Genomic DNA, 22365 nt, shown 5'->3' on the forward strand with positions numbered 1-22365 from the left:
GCTGTCTCCAGTAGCTCTCTGCAAGGGGAATCCAAAGTCAGAAATGCTCCAGCACAGCGGAAATGTCTATTTAAGCATGTTTTTGTCTGATGCAACATGCAGGCAAGACTGTGGAAATTGGATACTCTTGTTTTGCTATGAACATAAAGGGAGGGAGGGGTTTCCCTGGGATTTCCCTGAATAATCCAATCAAATAGTCTGGTTGCCTTGCTCTCATCACCACAGAGACCAATGAGAAATAAAATAGATGAGACAAAGTCACTGTGTTGTGGCCAAGTTGTGAGGAAGGGGCTGTGGAGGAGGGGGGGTGGGGGGGGGGGGGGGGGGTTGACCGGGTGCAAGAGTGTGGGAGAATGTGAGAGTGAGGGGAATAGAGAAATGATTGTCAGGGTGGTAGGGTTGAATGAATGGAGTGAGACTGAATGAATCGTTTGTGCATTGGAGATAGAGATCCAACTGTGTGATAGTAACAGAGTGAATTATTATGTCTTTAATAGAGACTTCTTTGCAAGCTTTTTGTATCTTCTCCACTGACAGCGTGGTTATATCCACAGGACTATTGCTGCTTCTGCACACTGCATCTCCTTTTTTATTTCTGCTGTTCACCTCTCTTCTGACAAAATGAAGTTAGACAGTCTTCTGCCCTTTCTCTGACCTCCTCTCCCTCTCTGTCTGACTCGCTTTTTGTAGAGGATAACACATTGTAGTTGGCCACGGGGTCAAGGATAGATTAACTTTCCTCTAGATCTCTTGCTTTCTTTCTTTAACTGCTACCAGAGCAGGAGCTATCCAGCATCGATAACCCTCTGGCCCTTTCTCTCCCCTTCTCCTTTCTGCTGTCTAATTCCTCCTCCACCACCACCACCACCACCACCACCTCTTCCTGCAGTTGGCAAAATGCCAATGGAGAGCCTTCCTGCCAACGTGGCACTGCTGACTCCATCTTTTCCTCTCTGCCTCTTCATTTCCTTCTTGCTCCATTGTGCTCTCTTCCAATCACTGTTCCCTCTCCAGCTCTCTCGTCCAGTGAACTTGATTTTCTTCATCTCTGTCTGCTTTGCACTAGACTGCTTATGTGCACAGTTGATGTTGCTTATATCAACTGTAGAGCTTTACAAAAAGTGTAGTTCCACCTTTAGATGGAACAGATCCATCCAGAATCCAAAAAAAAAAACGGTTTTCCTGACTTCTCCAGCAGAATTATCATCCCAGCTTAAACGTAATAGCGAGAATGATTTTATCCTATTGTGCATTCATATTCTAAAAGATTGTTTCTCAAAACAGACACATTGTGGGCGTCTCCAAAATAATTTGATATTAATAACGGCTTATGCAATGAAAATTTCAAATGCAAAAGATGATATCATGCGTGCAGACTAAGCTGTTCCTTTCTGTGGGAATCTGATTTAACAGATGCACAGTCTATGACTACATAAACTTTCTCTTTTCTCTCCCATTTCTTTTTCTAAAAAAACCTGCAGACCTGCTGTACCATTTATTCATCCTGCAAAGTGGTCAATATAAAACAAAATAAATGTCACATTCAAACAAAAATGTTCCTCATTGACAGTGTAGTCTCTTGACTCTCTCCTGCAGATTTACCAGAGTTTTTGTGAGAGTTGCCACCTCTTCCCTTTACTTCTGACAGTAATGTACAGTACAGCATTTCTTGATCCTGACTGACACTTCGTCTGCCTCCTTCTGCATCCTCTCAATGCTTAACATTATTTTTTGCCATAATGCTTTGACATTTGCCGTTTTATGGTGGAAGTTCTTTCTTTTCTTTTAATTAGCAGTTTGGTCTTTTTTCTTGTTTTCATCCTCCAGGTACTGCACATACCACATCCTTACTCCTAACTAGTGTTTAATGAGGTCTTTTAGCAGGGTTTCATCTATTGTGTGCCCAGTCACTGCTTCCTGGACCAAGTGCAATGCTACAAGACTCCTCTCTTTCAAGTTTTCTATGAGCATATTATTAATGACAGAGTACCCTCTTTCTACTACTGTTTGTCCATGAGACAGTGTAAGGAGACATTTCAATTAGGTCCCACAGTACTCTGCTCTGCCACTGACAAATCTTCCAAGACATTCATCAAACCTGCAGCTGTAAACAAACTCTTGGCGCTCTGCCGAATGGCTTGCACTAACATACAATGAGACTGCTGAGAAAGAACTTTGTCATACTCAGAGGCTTCGTACCATCCCACATTGAGAAGAACCTGAAATATTGCTACTGCACTTTCAACTTCTGTTATCATGGTCAAAGGGTTAAGGGAACTATGTGCCACACTGCCGGGTACATAAGAGGACTTCTCTCCATGACTTTCTTACATGTCACAGCAAGAAAGGAGACAGATTCTTTCTCTCTCAAAGCTTGTTTTGTGGCAAATCCTACGGTTAGCTGTTTGAGTGACACATGGATGACTTTGTCTTGTGGTCCAGTTTCAACAGCTGGAAAGGTGTCTTTATTTTCTCCATTCCTTCCCCTTTGAGAAAGCATGACAGCAAGGCTCTCAGGGTGGACTGGAGCTCCTTTGCCAAAAAAAAATGAACCACTGGGAGTCTTGGGACATCTGCGTGGAATGTCTCCAAAAAGGCTTCAGTTGTATAGCAACAAATGCAAAACATTGGAGCTTAGCCTGAAAAAGAGGATCATTAGTGGCTCTTTTTCTGTACAGCAGGATGCAGATGGTGGCATCTTACTTTTTGGAAGTTTCTTGTGGCCACTGATGTACTCCTGCACTGTTACACTACACTTCTACACTTCTATTGCCCTCTCAGCAACTGCTAAATGTTCGACTTCAGACGAAATGTTGTTTTGGTCACTTCAGTGAAGTCATCTCACCTTGTTGTTGAGTGATAGAAAAACTACCAAATAGCTGTGAAGTTGGAGTACATCTCCCAACTTCCATCCAGTTTCTTTCTCTCCATTTTGAAAGCTTTCATGGACAACAACCAAAACTACAACTTCCCAGACTGATAATCTTTGGTGCTTCCAGGTCATCTTAGCTCTTGTCCACTTCTAACCTTAATGACTTTCAGTTGACCATTGGTCCATCCCCTGAGACTTACAAGCTTTTTAAGATCAAGTGGTTCCAAGTTGCCTGTGTTTGTGAAGCACTTTGGGGCAAAGTCTGTTTAAGTGCTATATAAATAAATAGACTTGGAACTTGAAGTTGCTCTTGATTTACTCCACAGCTTCTTCACAGGAAGCATTCTTTCTGTGTCACTCTATTTAGGCATGGCACTGTGCTTGCCTTATATCTTTGGTCACCTGTTCTTAGAAATATGGACGCAAGTCAGAATGTACAAGGTTAGCTGTTTTTGTTGCACCACATAAGAACCATTTGGCAATCTTACTGTCTGGGAACATCTGACCAACAATGACTGACATGTCAGAGCTGGAATTGAATGAGTATTGTAACATCTTGATTTCACAACATATCTCTGCTTCAAGGACAAATTGGCTTAAAAACAAATGCTGGGCTGCCTTGTGCTCCAGAGCTTTTCTCCTGTTCACTTGTACTGTACTTGTAATACCGTGCTTCCATCTTTCCTACAGTACAGTGGCTGTTTGTGGCTCCTGTATTGTTGGACAGCTCCTTCCCTCTCTTGTGTCATCGTCATTAAATGTGTTATTCTTTCTCGCTGTTTTAATTGTCCAGTAACTTTGACATGGCCTTGGCCTCCTGCATGACTCTTGGGAACTGAGGTGCCCATATTACCAACATCAAAAGGCTTCTTACAAAGCTTTCAATATCTCCTATGCACATCTCCTCATACTTCCCACTAGCCAGTCCCTGAACTGGGGCTCTTCTTTCCACTCATTCCTGAATTTGCACTGTCTCAATCCCATAATTAGAGGATAAGTATTATAGAAACATTTCGGTATACAGGCATAACCTTTAAATGTTTTAATGTCACTGCTTTTACTACTATCTCCTCTTATTGGTTTTTAATTTCTTGTCTTGTTTTAATGGTCTGTTTTAATACGGTTATATATATATTTTTTTATAGTATTATCTTTTGGAAAGCCCTTAGTGATCCATGTTTGGCAAGTGCTATTTAAATAAAAATTATCATTAGGAATTTATAACCTGAATCACTCTTTCTTATGAATTATATTAACCATTGCTGCTTGCTGCATATCATGGACACTGATATCACAAAAAGTAGCCTACAATTATGCCTACTGACAAATCTACACTGAACTGAATACCTAAATCTATTAATCAGAGTTAGAGTTGAGTTTGCTTCTTAACTGCCACTGACTCTTATCAGCTCATCACTCCATACAGACTCTTTATTAGCAATATTAAGTGGATACTTTAAAGAAGCTAATCACACCCACTGTGAAGTACCACTATTAAGTAAAGATGTCATGTTATGGTCCATTTTAACTTAATGCAGCATTTGAAGAGACAATGTTAGCAAAGTAAAAAAGTACTATTTACCAGTATTTAGCTTGTGTTTGACTCACATATAATTGGGCTACTATTCATTGTTTTGAGCCTATCTTCCCATTTATTATTATCCAACTCTCAACAATGCCCAGCACACATTTAAAACCATTGCTCCTAGCTAGAGTTGAATCATAAATGTTAAACTTTTTCGGGCAAGAGAAACTAGCAAGCACATCAACTTTAGCTTCTATACCAAACATGCTAAGCAATCTAACATTATTCAACCTTTTAAAACAAATTGGAAAGAAAGCAATGTATATCTATAAACCTAACAAAAAAACTACCATAGCCAGCGGTGACTAATATTTACATTTGAAGGATAATGTAATTTAAATTATTCAGAGTTTGGACCACTTAAGTTGTAATGTCATCCAACCTTTATGTGCTACCATGTGAGCACTTGGGGGTGAGTTCACCGTGTTTCCACAACATAACAGAGCAGCCAATTCAAATTACTGTCACCCATAAACTAACATTTGAAGCTTAATATGATCCTGAACATAACTTAACCCTTTCAAGATGGCAATGTTATCTGCTTTTGATAGCTCTGATTGATAGACTAAGAGTTCATTCTGAGGTAAAGTAAAATAAAATGTTGAAATCATTCCAGGAAAAAGCAACATTTTCCAGGAAATTTCTACTTTATGTCTGATTTTCCATGTGTTTTCCATGACTGAAAAATTGGTCAACAGTTTTCCAGGATGTTCGGGAATCCTGCCCTTCAAAAAAAAGAACTGATAAAAAAAAAAAGCAGTCGCTCATCTTCTGTACTGAGGCTTAAAGGGAAGGATTTCATACCCATCCAAGCTTTGGAAGCGCATCAACTACCAGTCACGTAACAAAGCCATTTTGACTCCATAAACCCTGGACACCCAGAATAACTTCTACTTTACTGTTCTGTTGTATTTAGACAATAATACGACCATGTCAACACTGACCACTGTCAAGTGTTGTGAGAGTAATACTCACTGTGTCTCAGACATCTTTTCCAGCATGACCTCAGCTACAGACTTCTCCTTCATCTCCATAGGGATGCGGTCGGTGGAATGGTGGTTCTCCACATCCATCAGCTCAGACTCACAGGGGGTCATGCCCATCATTCTCTTCTGCCTATGCAAGACAGAGCAAGAGGAGACTGATAGTGAAAAGAGAGCGCTGATACAATATGTTGATGATTTTTCTCCTCATTCTGTGAGCAAACACATACTGTAATGTAGATGAAGAAAGCTGTTCAGTGCATGACCATTCCTACAGCTTGGCTATCATTGACTGCTCCCTTGAAAGACAGCTGCTGAACAGTGACCTTCTTTATTTTAAGAAACAAGAAAATTCTCATTGCACTCCATGTTGTTTATGTTTGCTTATTCTTCTTCTTTGATTCAGACAACACTGCTGATGAGTGTACTGCTTTTGGGGAGCTCATACTCAGATTACAAATTTACATACTTCAGATTTTATCAGGTGTTATTCTGTAACAACCTGAATCTTTTTTTTTTGTTCACAGTGAACTGGTTCATTTCAGTGTGAGGTGCTGCAGGTTCCAACAGCAATTTTTATGACCATTTTAAATTCTGACACAAATATTTCAAGTAAGCAAAACTAGTGCAATGCATAATACATGGCAACATTCAACCATTCACTCACACATTCATACACTGATAGCAGAAGGTGCCATGCAAGGTGCCAACCTGCCAGTTCAGAGCTTATGCCAGCTGCAATGAATGAATGAAGGTGAAGGGAAGAGGGGCTGGTTTCTGTCAAAACTCAGTATGTCTCCATCTGTTGTCTGAATTGTGCCAAACAGATATCAAGAGCAATTTGGGGTTCAGTATCTTGCCCAAGGACACTTCAACATGCGGACTGGAGGAGCCAGGAATTGAACCGCCAATCTTCCAATTAGTGAACAGAGCAGCTGTGGCTCAGGAAGTATAGCAGGTCACAGATAAGACCTTATTTTTGGGTCATGGTGAGAAGCATAAAAATACAACACACAATCTCTTTAGATTTGCATACAGGAAAGAGAGCTTACTAAGTGACATTACAATATACTCAAACTATAATGAAAGCTAAGAGCATACTGTCCCGCAGTCGAAGATTAGTCCCAAATTAGAGTACTGTGATCATGACCAGAGACTGTTAAAGTGCATTTTAAAATGTTATCTTGGTGTGTGCTGAATAGATCTCCTACCATAAAAATGATGGACTGTTCATGTCTTTGTAAGGGTGTAAACTAACAAAATCAGCATGAGATCAAACAATTATTTCCTCCACTGCGTGTGTGTATATGTATATGTATATATCTCATATCATATTATATTTTGCTGAATAGCATTGAGAATGTGGGATTCTCACCTAAAGTCTTCAAGCTGTCTCGCCACTTCAGGAACCAGCGTTGCCTGGAGATCCTGAGCATAACGCCTTAGGATGTCCTCGTTGCTCAGATCTAGTCGAATCCGGTCTGAGAGAAGTGGGGACAGGAGAAGTGATTGAGTGCGAAGTTGGGATACAGGAAGGAAGACAGCAAGGGGGGTTAAGGTGTACATGTATATGGCAAAGAATCTGTAATGACTTATTAAATACAGAATGGGAAAATAACTTACCTAAATCATAAGGAAAATTAGGTACCATCTGCACTTTGAGGATCTATATTGTAGAGCAAAAGACACAATAGATACAGAGACAGATTAGAATATTACATATACAGCATATATACATTGTAAAACATTTCACTGCAGCCAAATTATCTAAATTATCAAGTTTTTCCTCGTTGAGTGCTATTTCCCAAAAGTGCGTCTGTGGCTGCAGTGAGTAAAACGTTTTAAAGAAAAACCCAATGTCAATATGTCTTTGTTTTGATCTTGAAAAGCAGAAAGTTTGGCATCAACTAATAGGGATCCAAATAACATGATGCAGTAACTACATATCACCACAAGAGGTCATTTTAAGACTACAAAACAAAAACCTACAGCAAGAAAACATATTCCAAATGGGGGATCGACATGTCTGTCACTGACATGAAAATAACCACATGGGCCAACTGTAAGTCAGCTGGTTTACAAAATAGAGTGGGGTTAAAGAAAAAAGAGCAGAGGACGATTCCTCTTAAAGGGCATTCCCACGGTCCTTACAGGAAGTTGTGGGGTCAGACAGACAGACAAAGAGAAAGAGAGAGAAAGTAGCAGCACGAGCCAGCTGAACTGACAGACATGTCGGGAATAATGACCTTTGAAGAGGAAATGTAACAGAAAAGTGACAGAGGACGGGTGTGCCAGGAAGAACGAGGAAAAACAGAAGATAATGATAATGTTAATGATGTTAATTAAAAAAATACTTCTCTCTCCTGTCATACTTAATATGTCAAATTCCTATTGATACAAAACTGTGAGAAATCAATATAATATCTATACTGTAAAAGGTTGCTATATTTCTCTAAAATATAATACACACCATCCACAGAACAAGAAATAGCTGACAGTTCTCTGAAGCTAAGAATCTCATGAAAAAAGCAACAAATATCAAATAGCAAAATATATAAATTTTATCAAAAAGTGAATCATTACAAGACTATTTGAACTATTCAAACCAAAAACTATGCAAAGATAAATGTGATTATTTAGGTCACAAAGCATCTGCAACATCTGTTAAGGTATTAATGATCCAAATGGTAAATTTGAGGCCTTAACAAATCTGAAAAATTGTCCCTGACCTGCAAGGGAGGTGTGATAATCTTTCCCAAAAACCCACGATGGATGCTAAAAACAAAACAGACCTGAGACCTGAGAACAAGTCCCAAAGCACTGTACCAAAATGAAAGTGTATCTAATGACGTCATCAGACTGCCACCTTCGAGACAAACCGTGCATGGTTTGCTTTTTTAGAACAACGCCAAAAAGCAAAATACTGTGACAACAATCATTAACATATGAAGGTAGGTAGCATGGAAATTAAATACTGCATGTGTCTCATAAACAGATTGGTCATAAACTCAGGCCATATAACTTGCATACAGATATTAACTCAAAGTACAAGCAGTATGGTGTTTTACTTACAGCACCCTTATCACAGAAGGTGTTGCTGAAATCCACAAACTGCTTCTTGGTCTCTTTGGCATTGAGGGTCTTGAAGAGGTCAGCATGGAGGTAACACAGCTGAAAGAGGAGGGAAAAAAATGTCCAAGATGTTGGATTAAAGCACTGCAAGGTTTCCGTGTTTCTAAAGTGCACAATTAACTGAATAGTAGACATCACAACTGCAGGTCACACACACACACTCATAAAACACTGTACACTGTAAAAAGACAGAGTCAAGAATCTGAAATTACATGTAAAAAAGTTGTGACTGTAATTTCTCATAAAAATGTCATTGTCATTTCATTGTCAATGTCATACCTAAGTCTGAAGAATTCATTTAACACTGCGATAACTGTCTTCTATGTGGTAAAGTGGGAACACATCAAATAGAGATCATCAGGCTAAGCAAGCAGCCATCGATTTACTGATACTGATTTTTTTAAAACCCTGAAAATAAACATGCTTTTCTATAAAACACTCTATGCTACTGATGCTGACGAGACTTTTATCATCTACATGAACCACCACTAGGGGAAGGGATGAATAAGTGAGGGAGGGAGGGAGGGAGGGAGTGAGAGAGGGAGGGAGGGAAGGAGGGAAGGAGGGAGGGAGGGTGTCATGGCTATGAGAGGTGTAACAGTACCTGGGTGGGTCACTGTGTCTGCATGCAGAACAAAGGGGAAAGCACAGGCATGCTTTATATCAACACTGACACACATGTAGTGACACAGAGACAGGGGCAAGTCTCAAAATGTACAGTCATGTCTCAAAAGTCCATACTTCAGCAAAAACTTGCAGGACACAAGTGATGTTTCATGATTTTCTCACGGGCTAGACCTTAGTAATACATTCTGTAATACTGACTGTCATTATAGCTGCCATGAATAATTACAGTTGATCAGGTGTTATACTGACTCTTTTTGTTAGAAATGGCTTATTAGCGTCAAATCCAGCCCTATCTATTTATTATCTGACTGATCACAGGTATTTGTTTTGAGCACACTGTGATTATCTCTGTGTCCCAAACGTGGTTGTAGCTGCAGGTAAAAGCCTTGTCAACTCACAGAAAACCTGCAGTGTAATGTAACTCTTTCTGTACTTTTAGCTTCAAAATAAATAGTTTAGATAATGTGGTTCAACTCGGACATCTTTAGAACCTGTCTGACCACTTGTGTCGCTCACCCAAAGGAACTCTGGGAGCTCTGAGTGAGGGAGATGAAAGCTCAATTGTATGTCAATAAAATGTTATAAGCTATAATGATAAAGACCAAAATTATGAAAATAACAAAGTAAAAATAAATGTGATTTTTCTTTAAAAAGGTTCTAGTGTGATAAAACCTTGCTCCATACTCAAAGTTGTATAAATAATCATGATCAAAATACCCACCTCAAACTTGAGCAAATTATTTTAATCATTATTGTAGCCACATCTTTGCAGCTTTTTAAACTTTTTTGCAGAGGGGGCATCTGCAAGGTTTACATTTAATTCTAACCACAACTATTGTGCAAGTCACACAATATCAAATACAGAAAAAAGACGCACAAAACATGTCTTCAAAAAAAAACAAAAAAAAACTTCCAACCTGTTTCAAATATCAAAAATCACCAATCACATTCACTACATCAGTATGGGCACATTGCTAAATATATCAGGAATCTGACCAAGGATTAATCATCCATCAACCATTAAAACCATTTATTGATTCAGCAGTAACACACTCACGCTCACCTACTTTAACCAGCATGCTCTACCGTGTCTAAACAGGCTGTGTAGTGAAAGCAGCTCTGAAGGCAAAAAGACTCTAAAGACGCTTCAGCTTGCATTAAAGTGTGTTAAGCACACGTTAGCCATTACAGTGCCGGTGTGGACGCTGTATTGATCAAAATAGAAGTGCTCCATCTAAAGTGTGGCTGAACAACACATTGTAGACTTAATGTTTGATTAGCTCTCACCAATGTTGCAGGGTCAAACTGTAGAATGACATGTTGCATGAAGACCAGCAGGTGGGCCGGGTGTTCCTTCAATTGCTCTATGTTGTTGAAGTATGAGTTCAGGTCTTCCCCTGCCTTCCCCTGAGTGAGAGACAGAGCACAAATAGACAAAATTGAATTGAAGATGGTGATGATAAAATGATAATCAGCTGCCTTGTGCTACTCATTTATTCACTCACTTCCTTCAAGTCATTCTCGAAGTCCTCATCCTCAGCCCCAATGATGCTCATGGCTGGGTTAGAGCACGGAGCCCCAGACAAACCCCACTACAGGGAAAGAGAGAGAGAAAACAAGACGATTAGGGAAACATTATGTGCTACACATTTCTTTAACGTCCTGAACCCCCGCTGAGCAGAGCTAGACATTACGCCAGATTAGGGTTTGGACACTGAACTTTCCCAGTGAAAAATAACATCAAGCGGAAAGAGGGAAACCATCCCACCATCCAATCCAGCCTCCTGGAGAGAGAAACATGCCTAATGTGTTATAAAGCTTATGGTTCTTGAATTAGAAAAAAAGAGTTCCAGTGTAGTAGGATCCCATTCACATGAGCCAAGTGAGGCAAAGGAACAAAGTGAGAAATATCCTACTTTTTTACTTGAAATAAACAAATGAAAGGGGCAACTTCCCTCAAAGCATCCAATATTTTTTTCCTAATACTTATTCCCAACGCAAATCTCTTGAATTAACTTCTGAGATTACATGGAAAGGGACACTGATAATGAAAAGCAATTTTTAAAAAAAGCTTTTAACTAAATAATTGTGAGAATTTCATTAAAAAGGGGGTGTTCTTTGAAATGTTGGAGTCCTCACCCCCCCCCCAGGCCACATTGAAACATTCAGGTTAAGGGCTGAACTCTAGGCGAAATGATTTCAGAGTGTAACATGCATTGCAAAATAGCATTTTTCGATTTGAGCTTTCTCTAAAGTTTGGCCAAATTCTGCCTCTGGAAATTTTGTTTTTCAGCCCAGTGTTGGGTTCAATAATCCAACCAGCAGAAGGAAGGCTCTCCTCCAGAAGCTATGATGTACAACCTGCAGGTCTAAATATGTGATTCACTGGTGGTAAATTAAAGGTTTATGCCAATCTTTGCCTTTGAAATCAATGAATGGGAACGAGAAGAAAATGCATCAGAACCAGTGACCAATTCCCCCCCGACCCCATGTACTCACACCACACGGCACTTCCCCTGCACGCATACCCGCCCAAAACACACAAACAACACATAGCCCTTGTATTCGGTCCTCTGAAGGCCGCAGACCCAGAGCCGCCACCAGGGAACACACAAATACACACAAAGAGACACACATCAAACGCACATCAAAAAAGCTGCACTGTACAACAGTTACCATTGTCCACTGCTAAGCGAGTACAGAGGGCAGAGAGCAAGTGAAAGTAATTACAGGAAAAAGTGCGTCCAGTGGTCCCTGTAGGAATGAAAGAGCCTCGAGCAACAGAGTTTTTGGAAGAGTGTGTTAAAGATTCACTTCAGCGTGGTGAATTATGTTCCATAACTTACCATGTTTCATATCAATTTTCACTTATGGTTTTGAAAACAATCACCTATCGTAGTTATAGTAGGTATATGATGACATGAACCTTTGTGTTAACTGAGATCCTTGAGCAGTGGTGTCTTACCGTATCCCAGAGTCGAGGCCCAGAGACTCTCAGATGCTCTGCTTCCCTTTTAAATATCACATACTTTATCCTGTTTTTAGTCCATTTAGTTTTCTCGTTTTATCCAGTTATTTCTAACAACCCTTGTTTTCCTGATTTATTCTGTATTGTTGCGGTTGTGTGTTTTCCTTTTATCCTGTAAAGCAGTTTGTAACATTTGCTTAGAAAAGTGGTCTTTCAATAAATTTTGTATTATTCTCACATGGGATGTTTTTGTCTAGAAAAAGCCTCTGATTTAAGTTTTGGAAAAATTCACTTTATCATAACATGACATTATTGTGACATAAAACCACACATTGCGACAGAAGAGTTCATCAATACCACCAGTACAATTCAGTATCTCTAAAACAACACAACGTTATTTAAAGGACTCTCCCCTGATGAATCATGACAACTCATTCAATGACAGGATCAATTTACTGTGATTGCATATGAAGAATTAGTAAAGGATTAGAAATGTTAACAGTTGTTAAGCATTCACTGTTGCTGAGTCAACACAACAATGTTTTTGTACATGTTCACACATGTAGACAGCATGTCTAATAATATAAGTGCATGTGTGGTTATACAGGCCAGCAAATTATTAAGTGAGAACTGAAAGATGGCTTGGTGGTTAGGCTTTATGAGGAAATGTGTGTACAGTGGTAAGCAGCAGAGCTGACAAATGCTGTGAGGTCAAGGTGAGTCCTTGAACAAACAGTGAAACAGACAAACAACACTGTTAGAGTGGTGAGAGAGAACGAGACAGAAAGAGAGGAACTGATAGATAGATGGAGACAGAAGGAGAATGTGTTCATTCATGGTCATATCCAGTGGGCTGCGGGTTGAGAAAGGCCAGCGGTGGAGCGACATGCGTAGGAGGGGTTAGCCAAACAGAGACGCACAGGCCTGTCAGGACCATGAATGCACATCTGCATGGACATGTACTCACGCACACAGGCACGCACACACACACACACGCAGGGAGACACACACACACACACACACACACACACACACACACACACAGGGACACACCTTTTTTTTAAACAAGCAATAACTGCTGAGCACCATACTGAAGTGAAACCAAGCCAAAGCCACTTTACCGAGACAAGGACAAAGTTATGTCACCACGACAAAAACAGCAACAGACTAATGCCACAGAAGTAGATCTCTCCCTTTCTTGGTGGAAACACAAAATGCTTTCACTTTTACAATGAACAGGGCAATGTTCTTGCACAACATAATATGAATAAGGTGCGTGGGACCAAAAATGGTAATTGTCTTTTTGCTGCTCTGACATCTGAGCCAAAACAAATTCCTTGTACACATGTACTTGGTGAATTAAGTCTGATTCTTATTCTTAGATTCAGTTGTCAACGAGCACACCTAATTGGTTTATCCCATTTTCTTTATAAACGTATGTCAAGTCATTTTTCACAAATTAGCTTAAATGTGGTTCCTTCTCAGCGAACTGTTGCAGCTCATTTAAGATGCAAAAACTGAAGATGCTCGTAAATCCTGGAGGAGATTGTAACAATGCTGCGATAGTGATCATCCCGGCATTTTAACCTCCTTATTACAGGAGATGCTGAGGCCAATTCTTTTGTTTTTGTTATGTCTCAGTTGACATCGGAGTAACTGTGATACATGCTCATACTCTGATAAATTGAAATTGTCAGGGGGAAGTTAATTGCAGTTACTCAGAGGGAAGTAGGGTAAGGTCAACTCCTTCCTGAAATGAAAGAGTGCAGGATTACAGAGGGGCAGGAATGGGAGCTTCCTCTGCCCAGAAGGAGCCAAGTGGTGCATTCCAGCATATGGCACAGTTCAGACAACAGATGGAGACAGTCTGAGTTTCAACAGTAACCAGACCCCTCTTCTCTTCACCTTCATTCATTCATTGCAGCTGGCATGAGCTCTGAACTGTGAGGGTCTTGGCAAATAACAGGTCATGGATGATACGGACGTGGTCGGGGGGGGGGGGGAAAGGCCACACTGTTAGAACGAGCAGCGTGTCCCAGACGCGCAGAGATCAGTTCTGGTGCTCCTGAGATTCGGCAGCTACACCGCACCCGACCCTCCCCTCCCTCCCATCACATTCCAGTACTAACTAAGTGTCAGGTGGCATCAATCTAATGATAGCCATCAAGCGTACGTGCTTTTGTGTGTGTGTGTGTGTGTGTGTGTGTGTGTGTGGTTTAAGACTCAGCACATATGTGGGAGGGGGCCATTCCTATGTGATTGTGGGGAGCTGCCGGTGTGTGTGTGTGTGTGTGTGTGTGCGTGCGTGTGTGTGTGTTGTATGACAACTGGTCTTTACAACAGCATTCCTCTGCGTCCCGTACCAGGACAAGTTCTAATACTGTACATAAGCAAAAGAAAGAACAGCACCTGTTTCTTGGACATTTAGACAAAGTAGCTGTGCAGTTTTAGCAATTCATATTTCCACCAAGTGAGTAAAGAGGATACACTGCAGCCAAACAATAGCAGAGTCACTGTTACATCAGCGCTTATGCAAACCCAACATCCATTGTGAAACCGTTTAAAATAATTAGCCCTTTTAATGAAATCCCTCAGACCGAAGAGAGAAGAGCAGTCAAACTGTGACCTCACCCCGAAGTGGGCATCTTCGGCGTCCATACCGCAACAGGAGGAGGCCCGCACCTGTCAATCAAGGTCCTGCAATAACATGACAGTGGCTGTGAGAGGGGGGGTGTGATGTGTTTAGTTTAGTGGAGCTGGATCAGGACAGGATCAGGTCCAACGACACAGTGCTTATTCGTGCAGGTTCTCCTAAATGATCGACAGATGGTACCACAGTGAGTGAGTGTCACAAATAGGGAAACACTGATCCAACTTTGTCTCTACTGATAACAATTCTGATTCCTCAACTCAGAGAATCTGGTGATACCGATGATGTCTTTATTTAACATCTGTGTGCCAGACAACATGAAACTCATTGGGATAATTTGATCACAGAGCATCGACACTGAGTCATAACCAAGTTGAAACACTGAATTTTTGAACAACTATTGAAACAGATCAGATTGGTGTAATGTGTTTGTGTGTGAAGTGTAATGAGTAAAAAGAGTGAAGGCATGTTGATACCATTTTTTACAGAACTAACCAGGTTTCGCCTGCAACTAGGTATTATTTTCTCAATTAACTGAATCATCATTTTGTCTATAAAGTATCCATTATATTTCCATTTCGATTTTTATTTCTTGAGGCTTTTTTTTCTGGCTTTGTCAGATCAGCAGTCCAAAACCCAACTATATTCAGTCTTCTATCATGCACGAGACATACACGTTTAAGATAATAAAATTTTTCTGTCAATTGACTAATGGTTGCACATCTAAACCAGAGTACAAAATTAATCATTAACTTATCCTGCAAACAAACTACTTGTTCTATTTTATCTCACAGCTGAAGTTATCACTGATGAACTCATACATAGCCCTGGGTGTGGTCATATGAAACGGAAGTGAAATACAGCTTACACTCTGCGCTGAGTTACTTTTTATAAGCAACTAGCTGTAGATTTTAGTTGATTTTGATGCTCCCAAATATCAGGTCATGTCAGCAAAGACACTGCAGCAGACAGCAATTCACACCGATAAAATCAAAAAAGAAAAAATGTTTGCCATCAGTTTAGACTAAAAGATGCTATAATCACTGAACTTCCACTTTGTATGACATGTCAACAACCTCAGAGACCTTTCTTGGTCAGCTGTAATCTGATTAGACACGTTTTAAAAATGTATGCTGCAAAGAGCATGACGTTTATAAAACTGTGTGCGCAGAGATGTGGTGTAAAATCTGTGAAACAGTGTGCCACATAAAACTCTGCATGGATATCTCTATAGGAAAACAAAGCAAAGCAATTATACTGCTGTTCACTTGTGGGAGGTCAAATAACAATAATAACTCAACCCACGTGAAAAGGGGGAAAATGTAGGTGAAGGAACACTCAGTATACAACTTCCTGTACTGAAAAAAGTTAAATTAGCACTTGACTTATTCACAATTACTTGGAGCATCTGGTCACACAATCCATTGTATAAGCACAGCATAGGTCACTGTTCTCTTCTTACAGCTGGTCACAATAGGCTGCGTCCTGTCCTCTATATGCTATGAGGGCACGGTCCAAAAATAGCCTAGCAGCTAATGGCTATAGCTTGCTGTGTTTGTACTGCTGTTTATCTGGCTCTCTCATCAGTGCACAGTCTCATTAGCAGTGACTGGGGGATTCCTACCAGAGCAGCACTGCTCTTCCAGCGGCTGCTCCCTCAGGCGCCTAAGCAAAAAAGAAGAAGAAGAAGAAGAAGAAGAAAGAAAAAAAACGGGGGAGTGGAAGGTGGCAAATGGGGAGACACACAGGCAGGAAGTGGGTGTAATTTCCTCAGGAAGCTATCAGAGCCATTTCCTGTATAGCCTATCAGATGAGGAGAGAGAAAGCACGCGTGTGAGAGAGAAAAGGTGAAAAAAGTGAAAGCCCACAAGTGAAAGTTTCCATAAGAAAAATGACAGCCAAAATTGCATCAAATGAACCTGAGCCACTTGTCTCTCTCATGGGAAGGAGAAAAAGGAAGTTACCAAACAGCATGAACATAACCCGAACAAATGAGGAACAGAAAGCCTATGAGAGAAGGGGAAGAACGGGAGAGGGTGGCCTGAGACAAGGGTTATGTGCCAACATAAGCAGTCTGATTGGCTTTTGAGACACTGTACGCCTTTTAGCATTATGACTTCAAGACTGAGCAACAAAAAATTAAATGAAAGATGCTTATCTTAATTCATACATATTTGTTCAGGCTTTCACAGAATGTATAGGCAAGTGTTTCACCACAAACTTACTAGGACTAGTAAACATGAGTGTGGTTGCACGCACTGGCCTATATGAACCCTATAGACTAAACAGAAAGAAAAAAGCAAGCGGCCTAATGGAGGAGGGAGGGGACATACGGCAGCAGGAAATGAAGAACAAGGCAGAAACAGGGGAAAGAAGGGGAAAGGGGGAAAAAAAACAGGCTCTGGAAAGTCTAACAAGCACATCCAGAAACTGTGTTCTTGCACAGAGTTACATCAGAAAGCTTGCATCTGCTTCCAAAATACAACATAAACAAACAAGCACCTCCTCCACATACACACATACACTTATACGAGATGCTTCCAACCTTGACCACATGGGTTTGGCTGCAGCTGGCAGAGTTGACAGTGAGCTCGCTACCTCAGTGAAAACAGGGCCAGAGGCAGCTCATACTGCAGCAACTGTGTGTGTGCATGTGCATGTGTCTTTAATATGCCGCATGCCATCACACATACATACATATATAACTGGAGGGTGAACATATGTACACAAAGGACTAACTCTTGCATGTGCACGTACTTGGTGCACATGTGCCTGAGTGTGTTGGCCAGCATAAACTAGGTGTAATGAAGGAAGAGTGAGCCATGTGTTTCCACGACACTGGGGGTAAAAAAACTGAAAGAAAAAAAAGACTCATGGACTACACTGTTTTATTAGACACTTACACAAAAAAAATACTTGTACTGAAATGCAGTGCAGCACACTCTTACAGCTGTGCTAAAATATTACTTATTAGTATAAGAGTAAAAAGAAGAATCAATATTCAAAGAACACATCTCGGCCTTGTGTGTAGGTGGGCTGGCAGTTTTTCAGTATATTGAGATGTAAACTGTGTCATAATTACAAAACAAACTACACAATACAGTAGTAGCTTTACTGTTATAATTTTAAGGGTCAGACAACAATGTAACAACATTTAGATTAGAACTGTAACTAGTTAAGCCTCTTTTTGCAAAGACTGACTTAACATATTTTTGAACCTTACAAGGCTGCTTTTAGAGTTGCAACAATTGGTTGACTAATTGATTAGGCAATTGACAGAAAATTAATCGGCAACTATTCTGATGAAATTCTTTGCTGGTTTCTTCAGTCTTAAACTACAGTAAACGGAAGACCTTTAGATCATTTACTGCTTGAGGGTGTCACCTTAGCCTCTAGGAACCAAGCAATCAACATTTTTCACCATTTTCTGGCTTTTTATAGACCAAAATGACTTACTGATTGATCAATAAAGAAAATATTTAATTGCAGCCTTTGTGGCATTATTTGAAACCTAATATTATACAATTTGTTTGACTGCACAGCTCTGTTGTTGATGGGATCACCAGGACTTAGTGACCTAGAAATAAAGTAACAGGCAAGTAAGTGCTGACAACCCCTGTCAAGTGGATACACGAAACTTCAGTTTACTGTCAATACTTGAAAGGAAGCGTTCTGAGAAAGTCTGAGAACTCCCCTTGAAAACCTCAAACCGTTTACCCTAACAGACAGCAACAAGCACCTAAAGTTATTCACCCAACGTCGACATGATTAAAGATAAGACTCTTATCAGGTCACGGAGATAAGAAATTTCAAGATAGCGTGATTTAATTTGGCTGGAAATCTGCATGTTAGTTCAACGACATAAAAGGGCAACAGAACAGTGATCTGAACCCTACAGAGGGCAAAGTTATCCCAGAAATCTCGTCACTGTGCTGACAGTTAGCAAACAACAGAGCAGAGGGTCACAGACTGCAGATAGTGCAGCACAGCAGAGTGTGCCTACAAGGAAAATGACATCAGTGCATGTAGATTACGGTATATAGAGTGAGTCTGAGCTAGGCTATGTTTCATCTGTGGTGAGGGTGTAAAGAATATAACCTCTCACATATTTTTCCCCCTCCTCTTTTTGACTGCCACATCTCTTTTTCTTCAGCCATCCATTCTTCAGTCCATTAAGTTTCATCTCTAAAATCTTCTGTTTTCCTTTCTCTCCCTCTCAACCGCCCTCCTTCGTCTCCTCCACCTTCAGCTTAAAATAAAGCGGCCCCTTGTACGATTGCTCCAAGACAGCCGGTGCATTCATGGCCAGCAGACAAGGGCCAATTATGTAATTTAATGACCATTACGTAGTGGCTAAAATAAGATTATGGCCAATAGCGCTAGAGAAACACAGGCAGGTCTTTTCATTGCTTCACAGGATTCTACCTTACATGTTCATTTTTTTACTGCAACAAGACCAAAGGGATCATACTGTTTAAGCCTTATGGCTTTCCTGATTTCAAAAGGGACGCTTTTACACCACTGTCATATCTCTCTCTCTTTACCACAGTGACCTTTTCTTTATGGTTTTATTTGGATACAATTGCTGCAGAGAATCACTGACCTTCTTTTCATATGATTTCAGTTGAGTAGACAGAGGTTTTTAATGATGCTGAACATTTCCATGCCCCACACCCCCACCCCCACCCCCAACCCAATCCTAAGCATTTTGAAGATGATGTTAAACAAGGTATCCGAAATAACAAGCGACTGATGAACCTCCTCCTTTTTTTTCCATGCACACAGCCACCAAGGCTCAACACACCTTCTCTTAAGTTCCTCTCTTCCCTCCGCTCATATAAATGTATGAAGTACATTTAATTATCCTGCTCCAACTCCAACTGACATCCCCACCTAAAACCACACCCCCCTCACCTCCCCCCACTCTCTGTCCCCATATAAAGGTCACTGGCTTCATGGAAACATTTGATAGGCCAGGGCCAATCGACTGGCATGGATTGGCAGTGCACTGTGAACCTCCAGCTTGGCCTAACTACTTCCATGTGTGTGTGTGTGTGTGTGTGTGTGTGTGTGTGTGTGTGTGTGTGTGTGTGTGTGTGTGTGTGTGTGTGTGTGTTTGTGTCTGGATGGAGAAGTAATTTGCTGAGGCCAAACACAGAGGTCTCTGATTAGCAAGAGCTGCTCCTCATTCATTCATTTACAGATCTGTTGTGTGTATTTATGTGTTCAGAGTTCATTGGCAGCTAATTTTAAGATAATACCAAACAAAACAGCAACGCAGAACCGCTGCTGAATATTTAAGGAATTTAGCCTGCCCGGAATCAAAGTGTCTGAGGCCAACACTGCCAAAAATGCCTCTGTACTTGCACACAAGCTCACCTTGGTTCATGATGCCAACAGTGTGCAATCCAGATACGCAACATTCTTATCTCTCTCTCTCTGTGAAAAGGCCTATTAATAAGGCATCAGTGGCATCAGATGCAAAAGCAGCCCTCTATAGTTACCATAATCTTTCTTTTATCTCCACTTTAAATCTACAACCTCTAAAGTATAGTTCAAGATAAGGCAAAAAACAGAGCTGAGAACTTCAAGTCTACAGCCAATCATTTTCTTGTCTTTTTTGATGGTAAACTGTACGTTTGGGTTTCAGACTGCAGATCAGACAAAATAAAGCATTTAAAATATGTAAACTTCAGCTTGTGAGAATTGTGATGGACATTTTTTGCTACTTTGTAAGGCAAGGCAAGGCAGTTTTATTTATATAGCGCATTTCATACACAATGGCAACTCAATGTGCTTTATGTAAAACAGAAAAACAATTTGAGAAACATAAAAACATACAATTAACCCCCCACCCCCACACTAATAATAAAAACAAAGTACAGAAAAATAAAAAGAGAGAAATAAAATGTTAGAATAGAGCATTAAATATGAGATTGCAGCATAAAATAATGAACATTTTTGTGTTTGTAGAGGCCTGAGTACAAGAACAAAGTCGGCACACTTTCTGTCTGCGCGCACACACACACACACACACACACACACACAGACTAGAGGACCTTTCACCCCACCATACCCCCCATCTTTCACTCCTCAAGAGTAAACATCATCTATGGAGTCTAGCCCTGCTTTTTCCACCCTGACCCCTAAAATGAAAGAACTCATTCTCTGTTTCCTCCCTCTCTCTCTCTCACTCACACTCTCTCCGTCACATCAGCTTTCCAGCCATCCCTCTGACTCACACTCGGACAGACGGATGTAACTCTTTCCATTTTCTACCTTTTTTTTTCAGTGTGTGTGTGTGTATGTGGGTGGAACAAGTTACTGCAGCCCAGGTTGTACGTACACAAAATCCTTTTTATCAGTGTTAAAACAGATAAACACTCACACAGAGAGTGGCTGCATTTGTTTTGAACCCTGAAGGGGTCATTCAGTAGTGTGTGTGTGTGTGGGGGGGGGGGGGGGCAGGGAGGGATGTCACTGCTCGCTGCGCACACACATGACTCACATGTCTCACACATGCACACACTTTGGCCACCCATGTGAGCAGGGAGTCTTGTCTGGTCTGACTGCAGTGTGAAGCAGTCCTGAATGACAGCGAGGAGATGCCAGAGATTGGCAGGTGAATACACTGAGCTCCTTGTGCTCAGATGAAATACCTGTGAGCTACATTAACTAAAAAAGAAAGAACATTGTCTTGTGAAAGAGCTGATAACCATATGACTACTGAACAGTGGCACTTTTGGTTTAGCTTTACGGTTTATGACTTGAAATCAACTCGTAAAAAACAATCATCTGGGTTTCGTCAAAAGTATGTCAGCTCAGACAAAGAGCAGAACATATCAGTTCAGTGTCAAAGGATTTTGTTTGGCTGAAAGAGCTGCAATATTTCAATAATATTACCTTCTTTCTTAAAGCATTTTACACAAATAGATGGGTTTACTCGTCATGGGGAGTCGATGCTTGGACTTGGAGATTAAAAATGTACAACAGGTAGCTAGAAACGGGAGCAGTGGAGTTTCAAAGATGTGGTGATGTACCATGCAGGTTGGGTATAATAGAGTTGCGACCTGGGAGAGGCCACTCTTTTCCCTATTTTGTATTCCTATAACAACATGTTCTTTAAGGAGGATATCCTCAATGTCATTTACCACTGAAACACAGGAGAAGAACATTTAAAAGATCATATAGGTTTCTATTGTGACCAGCAGTTTCATTTTTGGGACAGCTAAGGATACTATAATACTATAATACCCATCAGCCTCAGCCACTTTTGAGAAGGAGCAGAAGCAGTCAGAGGCACAATTTAGAGCAGTAATGAATGCAAATTGTTCCTGTGTTGAAATTTGGAAACAACACGCCATAGTTGCTGAATTAGCTCAAATGTGACCCTGAAATTAAAACCGAACTGACTCCAGCTGCAAAGTGTAAAATCAATGTTCTTCCGCTTGCTGTTAGAGCCACATGTAACCGAGTTTCAAATTCGGTCATGTCTACCTCATACACAGTCTTGAACTTTCATTCATCAAACAGTGAGTCATCTAACAT

The 22365-nt window shown here is 40.6% G+C and overlaps 1 protein-coding gene across 1 annotated transcript in view; it reads right to left on the reverse strand.

Annotated features, from left to right (window-relative positions):
• arhgef1b (Rho guanine nucleotide exchange factor (GEF) 1b) overlaps positions 1 to 22365 on the reverse strand; it is a 41432-nt gene that overhangs the window by 15752 nt on the left and 3315 nt on the right. The window contains exons 2-8 of the mRNA XM_053326368.1: positions 14799 to 14864; positions 10705 to 10791; positions 10487 to 10606; positions 8513 to 8611; positions 7064 to 7106; positions 6816 to 6921; positions 5433 to 5573 (exon numbers count right to left, since the gene is read on the reverse strand). Of these exons, the coding sequence (XP_053182343.1) occupies positions 5433 to 5573; positions 6816 to 6921; positions 7064 to 7106; positions 8513 to 8611; positions 10487 to 10606; positions 10705 to 10791; positions 14799 to 14825 (623 nt within the window). The 5' untranslated portion in view covers positions 14826 to 14864. The remainder of the gene's footprint in view (positions 1 to 5432; positions 5574 to 6815; positions 6922 to 7063; positions 7107 to 8512; positions 8612 to 10486; positions 10607 to 10704; positions 10792 to 14798; positions 14865 to 22365) is intronic.

This window comes from Scomber japonicus, chromosome 10 (genome assembly GCF_027409825.1).
Source record: "Scomber japonicus isolate fScoJap1 chromosome 10, fScoJap1.pri, whole genome shotgun sequence".
NCBI lineage: Eukaryota > Metazoa > Chordata > Actinopteri > Scombriformes > Scombridae > Scomber > Scomber japonicus.